The sequence below is a fragment of the Humulus lupulus genome, chromosome 5 (assembly GCF_963169125.1).
Source record: "Humulus lupulus chromosome 5, drHumLupu1.1, whole genome shotgun sequence".
NCBI lineage: Eukaryota > Viridiplantae > Streptophyta > Magnoliopsida > Rosales > Cannabaceae > Humulus > Humulus lupulus.
The window spans coordinates 217,662,102-217,672,641 of NC_084797.1; the positions used below are offsets into that span (position 1 = coordinate 217,662,102).

General features: G+C 37.7%; 1 protein-coding gene across 2 annotated transcripts; it reads left to right on the top strand.

Moving 5' to 3' along the window:
* The first annotated feature begins 1,787 nt into the window (after window positions 1-1,787).
* LOC133778171 (protein DMR6-LIKE OXYGENASE 2-like) lies at window positions 1,788-3,787 on the top strand. Of its 2 annotated transcripts, none has more exons than XM_062218033.1 (4): window positions 1,788-2,100; window positions 2,197-2,444; window positions 2,573-2,894; window positions 3,409-3,787. In XM_062218033.1, the coding sequence occupies exons 1-4, from the start codon at window positions 1,876-1,878 to the stop codon at window positions 3,664-3,666; spliced, it is 1,053 nt and encodes a 350-aa protein (XP_062074017.1). In that variant the 5' UTR covers window positions 1,788-1,875; the 3' UTR covers window positions 3,667-3,787. The 2 variants fall into 2 exon arrangements, with proteins under 2 accessions (XP_062074017.1, XP_062074018.1); XM_062218034.1 differs by lacking the exon at window positions 3,409-3,787 and adding an exon at window positions 3,014-3,325.
* Window positions 3,788-10,540: the final 6,753 nt, after the last annotated feature.

The following is a 10,540-nucleotide window of genomic DNA, read 5'->3' on the forward strand; positions in this document are numbered from 1 at the left end:
TCAGAGCTCTATTGGATGAAGAGCTTAAAGCTATGCACAAACATAGGAACTCTAAGTTCTATATGATGATAGTAAACGAAAATGATGTGGAGGCAGAACAACTGCTTTGTATCTACATTTTAGAGATTGGTCTGAAAGAAGGGAAAAGAAGTTTGAAAAAGGAATTAGAAAGATTGACATGTATCGGTCAGATGAAATCTTTATGATTCTCTTGACTTATTAATTTTCCTATAAATAGTAGACATGAGACTCATTTTTTGAGACATTTGATCGATTGTTATTTGCTTGATTACGAATTGAGGAGAGATAATTATTGACTGACTTAAGTATTGAAGTATATTTTTGCAGGTACTCTCCATTTGGTTTATTCTTTTAATTCAGTAAAATAACACATTTATGCTATTGATTTAGCCAATATAATGTCTAGAGAAACATAGTATTACATCAAATAACAACATAAAGACAAAGATTTTTCCAAATTGGAAAAATATTGATTTGGGAAGATTTTGATCCAAACAGTATCTAAAGCAAAATTTGTACACCTTGATGCATTTCATTTTTTTTAAAAATAATAATAATAATAATTATATCTTGTAAGTTTTTATTTTATTAAGCACGCCATAACAAAGAGGGAACAAAAGTACCTTTTCAATTTTCATAGGATATATATTTTCTATATAATAAGTACGTAGATAATAGAAATTTTTAATTTTAAAGCTTTTTTATTTTGTTAATATTAACTTTAACGGAATATTATTATATTTAACAGAATATTTTTATATTTAACGGTAGTTTGTAAACACTTAAACTTAAATAAAATAAAATAAAATAAAAAATTAAAAAAAGATATTTTTGAGATATTTTACCATGATAATTATTTAAAAATAATAAATAATTAAATAAATTAAAATATGATACTTTTTAGACATTTTACCATGATAATTATTTAAAAATAATAAAATCACACTTTTTATAACTTAAATATAATTTAATTAAACTTAAACTCACTTATTACAATAATATCATATTAAATATATAATATAATATATTGTGAATCAGCAACAAGTTATTTTTTTTAAACTAGCAAGAAATTTATTAAATTTAAAATTTACGTATAATATTTAATATTACATTAAAAATATAATATATATAGTATTTTGTTGTCACTCCTAAATTCAAAAATTGAAACAAACATAAACTTAAATAAAAATAAATAAATTATTTAATTAAAATAAGATATTTATTTAAAATTTATATGATATTAATATAAATTTAATAAAAATAATTAATAAATTTTATAAATAAAACTAAACAAACTTGTATATTATATATTGTTTGTCCCTAATATATAAATATATGTATATATAAAATGAACAACATAGATGCCGAGAAAAATAACAAATAAAAATATTATGAGGTACACAATTCACTAATAATTAACAAGAGAACGACACACTTTTTAAAAAGGGAATAAAATACGTACCACTGTTTATAATGTAATAAAATATTTTGTAAATGTTATAAATTTACATCACATTTTTTTTTCAATACAATTCCTCATTCCATGAATAACCCCTCAAGTTTCTCAGATTCACTTTATATATTCTTGTCATGTCAAAATCAAAATAAAGAAGAAGAAAAAAAAAAATAATCACATTTATATTTTATTATTTTGTTGGACCAACTTGTCGGTACCACCACCACCACCCTAATTGAATTACATCATCAAGTAAGATTCATTACTCTATAAATTGGCATCACACCACCTCACTTTCACCACACCAAATTTCAAAGTTTCTCTCCATTAAGCTAATCATCTATTAGTCGGTTTAATTAGCTTAATTATACCTTTATTCTTAACAAAATTAAATTATCATGGCTATCACTAACAAGCTTCTTCTCACCGACTTAGCTTCCGAAGCCAAATATGTTCCCTCAAACTATGTCCGCCCACTCTCCGACCGCCCTAACCTCTCCGCAGTCGAATCCTCCGCCGCTCACTCCATCCCTCTCATTGATCTTCAGGACCTCCATGGCCCCAACCACTCCCAAGTCATCCAACAAATTGGCCAAGCTTGTCAAGTCGACGGTTTCTTTCAGGTATATGCATATATAATATATATGCACACATATGCATATACATTAGTGTGTATGTATATATACATATTTGTATGTAATGTTGTGAGTGATGACCAGGTTAAAAACCATGGAATAGCAGAGGAGATAGTAGAAACTATGTTGAGAATAGCAAAGGAGTTTTTCCAGATGCCGGAGGCGGAGAGGTTGAAGAGTTACTCCGACGACCCCACGAAAACCACCAGACTTTCAACCAGTTTCAACGTCAAGACTGAAAAAGTCTCAAATTGGAGGGATTTTTTAAGGCTCTATTGCCACCCTCTTGAAGATTATGTCCATGAATGGCCCTCTAACCCACCTTCCTTTAGGTACTTATTACTGTACACACGTATATATAATATATAGTCTCTTCTCTGTATATATTAAGTGTTACTACCACCTGTAGTATCAAGTTACTACTTTATAACTCGACTCTTTTTGGTTTTGTCTTTATCAGGGAAGACGTAGCCAAGTACTGCACGAGTGTGAGAGAACTAGTTCTGAGAATATTGGGGGCCATATCAGAGAGCTTAGGACTGAAAAGAGACTCCATTGAAAAGGCTTTAGGCAAGCATGGTCAACACATGGCCTTGAATTACTACCCACAATGTCCTGAGCCAGAGCTCACTTATGGATTACCTGGTCACACTGATCCCAATCTGATTACGGTCCTTCTTCAAGACCAAGTTCCTGGACTGCAAGTGCTTAAGAATGGAAAATGGGTCGCAGTCAATCCTATTCCCAACACTTTTATTATCAACATAGGAGATCAAATGCAGGTAATTAATAATAAGCATATTCTACTCATCATCATCATCATAATCATGAATTCATGATTACTCAATACAGCTTTTTAAAATCTCATTTTCTTTTATCTTTTTTCTGCTCTTTTGAAAAGTGGATCAAGATTCGGGATCAAAAGGACACAAGTCATTTTGATTTTAGGTGCACAAAAGTTTCCGCGGGGACAGAAAATATGTTAGATATAGTACAAAAACAAATCGAATAAAGCTTCGTTCTCGGTGTTAAAGAATATATACTCTCGCTCGGCTTCAAATCAAACTTTTTTAAGATGACATTATGTAACTGCATATACTTTTTTAATTGGTTGGATATTATTATTATATTATCATACGTATATATAATTAATCATCTAGAAATGTGTAGTACTTTAAACGGGACTCGGTCAAGGAATCAAACTTTTTTTTTTTTTTTAAATTCCTACCAAACTTCATTGTCGACATCAAACAACTCAAAATGATGAATAATTTTGGTGTCTTCACTTGTAAACAGGTGATTAGCAACGATCGGTATAAGAGTGTGCTTCATCGAGCTGTGGTAAACAGTAGCATGGAGCGTTTATCAGTGCCAACTTTCTACTGTCCATCCCCAGATGCCATTGTAGAGCCAGCCAAGGATCTGATCAATGAACAAAATCCAGCAGTGTATAGGAGCTTCACCTATGCAGATTACTATCAGAAATTCTGGGACAGAGGACTCGCCACTGAATGCTGCTTAGACTTGTTTAAAACTGATCATAAATCCATGTAGGATAATTAGTTCTTAATTTGATTAACTAATATATGTTTCGTTTGATCTAGCTATAAATTAAGCCATATTGTAATATTTTTTGTTTATCTATTATAATAAAAGAATATCTTTTGTAGCTTTATTACCTAATTATGACAGGAGTTATTCACCCGTAGTTTAGAAAGACAAAATGCACGGCCCTAAGAGTGGTAATGGTCCAATCCCTGCTCTTCCTCTCCAACCTCTATCTTCGCCCATTGAAAATCGGAAGTTTTCTTTCTTTTTCTCTTCTAACCTCTTGGCCGGAGTGTCGACTAGTGTTATTGCACATCCGCGGAGCTTTGGCCTCACAAACGTATGAATATTATTCTTGATAATTAAAGAACCATAAGTAATTAAGTAATTATAACATTAATTTAGAAATATTATTTAATCATCAATACAAACAATAATAAATACAATTTAAAGAATGAAATATCATCAATATCACAATTAAATAAGTATATCACAATTAAGTAAGTAAATCACAATAGATTAACATAATTATAAAGTTAGGGCTTTAGAGAAATACAACATTTGTTTTGGAAACCTAGGCTTGCCACAATAAATACATTACTGTCCAAAATCTATATTCAAAGCCTTTCCAAAGTTGCTTGAAGCTTCAACCAAATGAAATAAGAAGTTTGATTAAACAAGTCTTTGAAACTCACACAAGTCAAGTAATTCTTGATGAGTTTCTTAGAGAAAACTTATGATTTTTGAGAGCTCAAAAGAGAGAGAGTTGAAAAGTGTTATCAAGACATTACAATTCTAATAACCATTTATTTATAGTATAGACATCGTCATTAATTCTAATCAATAGGTTTAGAGCTTTGAACACTTCATTTGGAGCTAAAACCACATAACCGTACATACATGTTAGGCGATGCATTGCTTGGCACTAGGTGACACATAGACTGGTGACAGGCGATGCGTCGTCTGTTACGGTTTCTCAATGTTTTTCAGCCTAGGTGAGGCATCGCCTCCGGGATGGAAATGCGTCGTCCCTAGACCTGACCCACATGCTCTAAATGTATGTGTTTCGTCAGTTGATAATTAAAAAATTTATAAGAGAGAATTAGGCTTGCTATAAACTATGAATAATAGACACAAATTTTTTCGTAGTTCATGATAATGAGATGTAGATATGGAAAAATATGGCATATGTTGTCATTGATAGAATTATGTATATATAGAGTTATATTTACATATAATGCAAAGCTTTGTCAACGTAGTAAAACTAATTCCTAGAATATAATAACAAACTTATTCAAATAAATAAGTTATAACAAGTATTTAATTTGTTATATTGACCACATCTTCTGCAATGCTCCCTGAAGTTGGAGTTCGAGAGTGAAGTCCAATCTTGTCTTTGAGAAGAAGAAATCGTGTTCTGGAAAGTGGTTTGGTGAGAGCATCAACAAATTGATCATCGGAAGCAATGTAAGCGACTCGAAGAGTACCACGTTGAACTTGATCACGAATGAAATGAAAGTCGATGGCGACGTGTGTTGGGGTTTTATGCCCTAATGAAAACCCAATTGCTTTGTAATCTTATTTTATTATGAATAAAAGAATAGAAATCATTTTTGAATTGGTCAATCACTTTGCTCACATGTTTTATTTTCATGATTATTTGTTTAATATAAACTTCTATTAAATCTCGAGCATATATCTAATTATATTTATAGTGACGTAATCACAGTAGAATATAAATATGATTATACATTCAAAAATAAGTTAGTCCTAAGATTAGTCAATGCACATGGTTTACACTGACCTGCCAATCTACGATATGATCTACTTACACATTGTAGTGTTATGTTATTTCCAGAAATTAGCAAAGTAGATAATATCAGATGTATTTGTTACATCGGACTTGACCGATATTGACTTTAGATAGTGTTTACCCAAAAACGGACTACCTGATGACGAGGCAGGATTGGCCTACACGTGGGATGCATGTGGCAGTTTTAAGTTAGTATAATTTGCTCGACCCTCGATCAGAGGATCATTGGCTCATTAGGCATCATAATTATGGGCGACCAGCCTGGTCACATATATTCATTTATTCCCTTTAGATATGCAATCTTATAATTACGTATTAATTATAATTTTCGTTATTATCTAGATACGCCCGTATCAAATGTAATTAAGGCTCATTGGCCCATGCAAAACTCCTTGAGCCTATAAATAAGGATTATAGGGCTCAAGGGAGGGGACTTTTGCTTTTTGAACTTTTGAGCTTCAGAATTCTAAGAGAGAGAAAGAGTGTTGTTATCCGCCACAATTGTATTCATCTGAGATCTGGTGAAACTCGTGAACCCTAGTTCATTGATCACTATTCTTGGAATTCTACATCAATAAGAACACTAAGTGGACGTAGGTTATTACTATTTTATTGGGGCCGAACCACTATAAATCTTTCGTGTTATTTATCTGTTCGTCTTGATTTCATCTCATTTTCATCTTATTTTCTATCGTTTTATCTGAGTCTGTGTCGTTGACCAATTCGAGGGTCAACGGATAGATAAGTAATTAAACATACCATTATTATATATCCTAGTCATATCATATAGTTGACTGACAACGTCAAGAGTTGAATGAGCAGCATGCCGACATGGACCGCCGACAGAGGGACACCATTGTCGCCCTGGAGGCAGCCATTCAGTTAGCACGAGGACAACTTGCACCTGTTTCTCAACCTGATCAACCACCCAGTGTACCACCACAACAAGGTCCACATCCAAATCATCCACAACATCACCACACTCCACCTTAACCGGCAAGCCCTCAAAGGCAGGAGCAACCTCCTGCTGCTCAATAGGATATTCCATTTCAAGATCCTGAGCAGCAACCACCTTCTCATGCTGGTCGAGATAATCCCCAGCATCAAAGGCAGAATAGCGCCGGGCAGCCTCCCCGAAGCCCTAGACGCCAAACTGCCAAGGAGCCAAATCCACCGAGCAGCGGACAATGTCTTTCTGCTAGCAGATGGAAAGTCGATTCAGGCTCTGCGGTCAGGGGCCCCCCACTACATAATAATGCCTGGGGACCTACCGACCAATGCAGGCCTCCCCCTGCCGCTTGGGACGTGCCAGCAAGAAGAGGAAATAGTGCGATTAGCAGGTCGCGCCATAGCCAGTCGCATTTTAGGGATGGGCATGACTACAATGAAGTTGATTTCGGCAGAGGAAATGCTGGTCGAAGGCAAGGAGAGATGGGTGGAGAATGGAATCCCCCACCAAGAGAAAATAGGCTGACGAGCCAGAATGCTAGGGGGCAGCCTAGGCAACCTAACGTCTTTGATCGACTGGGCGCTAGCGAGCAAAGGCGTAGGGATGACGACTTGAGGGATGTGCTCAACGATAGGCGAGAAAGGCACGACGAGTACGCTCCTCCAACACCGGTCACCCCAACAGTACCAGACGCAGTACATGCCCATATCGACGCACTGAATCAAGCCGTCCAACAGTTAGTAGGGAGCCGAACATCCCACATCGAGTATGATCAGGGAAGAGGCACTCCTTTCACACAAAGAATAGCGATGGAAGAAACCCCAAGCAAATTTAAGATGCCAGTGTTACCCAACTTCGATGGATTTGGAGACCCAATATCTCATGTGAATAAATTTGAGATACAAATGGACATCCAGAAGGTTTCGGATGATGCTTGCTACAAAATCTTTCTGGCCACCTTATCCGATACTGCTCAGGAGTGGTTTTTCAAATTCCCTCTTGCTAGCATAGTGTCATGGAAAATGTTCATGAAAGAGTTCTACGGGTAGTTTTACGCTGGTCGAGTACATCCGACTGAAGCCAACCAACTGGTCGAGATACGCCAGAAGGAAGGAGAATCCTTGAAGGAATATGTCCAGCGTTTTATGCGAGCCGCCGCCGTTGGAGATACGATAGCTAGTGATAAGGGGAAGATGAGGAACTTATTGCTGAAGTCTAGTGCTACTCACCCTTCTAGAACAGTTTAAGGAAGAATGTGGTGAAGAGCACCCAACAATTTATGGACCGAGATGACTGGTACATCAAGCTCGAAGAGGCAATTTCTAACGAAGGGAAGGCGCGTGCAGACGACAAGGGGCCGAAGGAAGATCCCGCCAAAGCCGCCAACGGGTCGGGGAAACCCAATGGCAACGGCAAAAACAACGGGAAAACAGTGGAAAAAGGGCGAACCACGAGCCGTCAACGTCTGAGAATAAATGCCCTAAAAGTAACAAATACGAGCCAAGGTTCACCAATTACACGACCCTAGTCGAAAGCAGAGCTGATGTGTACCGGGTGACCAACACCACTGTCCCTTACAAGCGACCAACGCCGATAAAGAAAGATATCTCCAAGAGAGATACAACCAAGTTTTGTCGTTTTCACAATGACTATGGTCATGACACCAATGAGTGTAATTAACTTAAAGATGAAATTGAGTTCCTTATCAGACAAGGACACCTGAGAAGTTATGTACGAGCCACTGGAGGTTCTGAGTGAGAGGCTCAAGGAGGCAACGAGTAGGCACCTGTATGCCAACGCTCGCCCCCTTTATAGCCAACTCCAGTGGTGGGTACATTGCTGACCATCTGTGGTGGCCCACACCTAGTAGGAGATAGTGGGAAGGCAAGGGAGCGATACGCCCGAACCTTACGCCATGACCAGGACATTGAAATGCTGAATGTAGAGGAGCGAACTATCAAGAAAGCTCAAACAAATGAAGAACTAATAACTTTCTCTGAGCTTGACGCTCAGCATGTCTGGTTTCCCCATTCGGGCCCTCTGGTCATGGACGTCCAGATCGCCAATATGATGGTTAAGCGGGTGTTTGTGGACACAGGGAGCTCAGTAAACATTATGTACAAGTCTTCGCTGGAAAGGATGAAGTTGTCAGTGAAGGATTTGAAGCCATGCAACCAAACCAATTATGGTTTTTCTGGCCAAAGGCTCACTCCAACGAGGTCGATTAGGCTTCCAATCACAGCAGGAACTCCACCTGTGAACAGGACATTTGTCACTACTTTTATAGTAGTTGATTGTCCTTCTACATATAATGTTGTGATTGGAAGACCTATTCTAGTCGACCTACGAGCGGTAACCTCGGTCTGGCACATTGCCATGAAGTTTCCAACCGACGCAGGGGTAGGATGCGTGTTGGGAAACTAGCGAGAAGCACGGGAATGCTATAATTCCTCGATTACCAAGGCGAAAAGGGGTGGATCGAGAGAAGGAGACCAGAAAGGGTTGATATTGGCCAATGAAATACAAGCCCAATCAGGTGAGGATGTCACCAAATAGGGTATTGCCCAAAGTGAGAATAGGGATTTAGATCCTGGCTTTGGGGATTTTGAGAAAGATGTAGGACTAGTCGAGGACCTCGAGGAGGTCCAACTTGATGAGGTAGATTCGACTAGGGTTGTGAAGGTTGGTTAAAACTTAAAGAAAACAAAAAAACAAAAACTGGTGGAATTTTTGAAGAAGAACCAGGAGGTGTTTGCTTGGTCACATAAAGATATGGTTGGGATTGACCTGACAGTTATTAGCCATGTCTTGATCGTAGATAAAAGTTTTCCACCAGTACAACAGAAAAGGAGGCTGCTCGACAAAGATAGATCAAAAGCATTAAAAGAAGAAGTCGAGAAGCTAAAGGAGAACATATTCATCAGGGTAGCATTTTATCCATTGTGAGTCTCTAATCCCGTACTGGTTCCCAAGCCAAATGGCAAGTGGAGAACATGCGTGGATTTCACAGACCTCAATAAAGCTTGCCCGAAGGATTGTTTCCCACTCCCAAGGATCGATCAGCTGGTCGATGCCACTTCAGGGCACAAGATCCTATCATTCATGGATGCATACTCTGGATACAATCAGATCAGTATGCACCCACCTGATGAGGAACACACTAGCTTTTGGAACGATACAGGGCTTTAGTGTTACAAAGTAATGCCTTTCGGTTTGAAAAATGCTGGTGCGACTTACCAGCGATTAGTCAATCACATGTTCAAAGAGCTAATTGGTGTAAATATGGAGGTATATGTTGATGACATGCTGGTTAAGTCGAAGAAGGCAGAAGAACACATTAGGGACCTACGAGAGTGCTTCAACGTCTTAAATAAATATCAAATGAAGCTTAATCCCCTTAAGTGTTCCTTCGGAGTTGGATGAGGGAAATTTTTGGGATTTATAGTGAACTCATGAGGTATCGAAGCTAATTCCAAAAAGATCAAGGCCGTGATCGAGATTAAGTCGCCAAAAAAAAAAAAAGATGTTCAAAGTTTAACTGGGAGGATTACCGCTTTAAGTAGATGTATCTCCAAATCAATGGACAAGTGCGTTCCATTTTTTAATCTACTTAGGGGCAATAAGAAATTCGAGTGGACGGAAGAGTGCGAGTAGGCTTTCCAGGCTCTAAAGTCTCATATGTCGCAACCACCAATTTTGTCAAAGCCGGTCGAGAAAGAAACTTTGTTCATCTATTTGGCAGTCACCAAGTATGTTGCTAGTGCTGCCTTGATCAGAGAGGAGGAACATGTACAAAAAGCTGTGTATTATATAAGCAAGAGGCTAATAGGAGCAGAACTGTGATATCCGCCCATTGAGAAATTAGCCTATTGCTTGATGTTAGCCTCCAGAAAGCTGTGACCATACTTCCAAGCTCACCCCATCGTAGTACTCACTGACCAGCCACTATAGCAAGTTCTGCAAAAACCAGAAGCCGCCGGTCGATTGTTGAAATGGCCAGTTGAACTTGGACAATTCGATATTTCTTACTTGCCATGAGTGGCTATGAAGGGACAGGCTCTAGCAGACTTTGTCGCAGAACTCACTGAGCTCTAGGATACTGAACCGATAGAAGAGCC

What these genes read in the sequence shown, in the direction of transcription:
- LOC133778171 (XM_062218033.1), top strand. Translation starts at nt 1,876, where the DNA reads ATGGCTATCACTAACAAGCTTCTTCTCACCGACTTAGCTTCCGAAGCC. An exon ending in AAGTCGACGGTTTCTTTCAG is followed by an intron (nt 2,101 to 2,196) that starts GTATATGCATAT and finishes AGTGATGACCAG; the next exon opens with GTTAAAAACCATGGAATAGC. An exon ending in TCTAACCCACCTTCCTTTAG is followed by an intron (nt 2,445 to 2,572) that starts GTACTTATTACT and finishes TGTCTTTATCAG; the next exon opens with GGAAGACGTAGCCAAGTACT.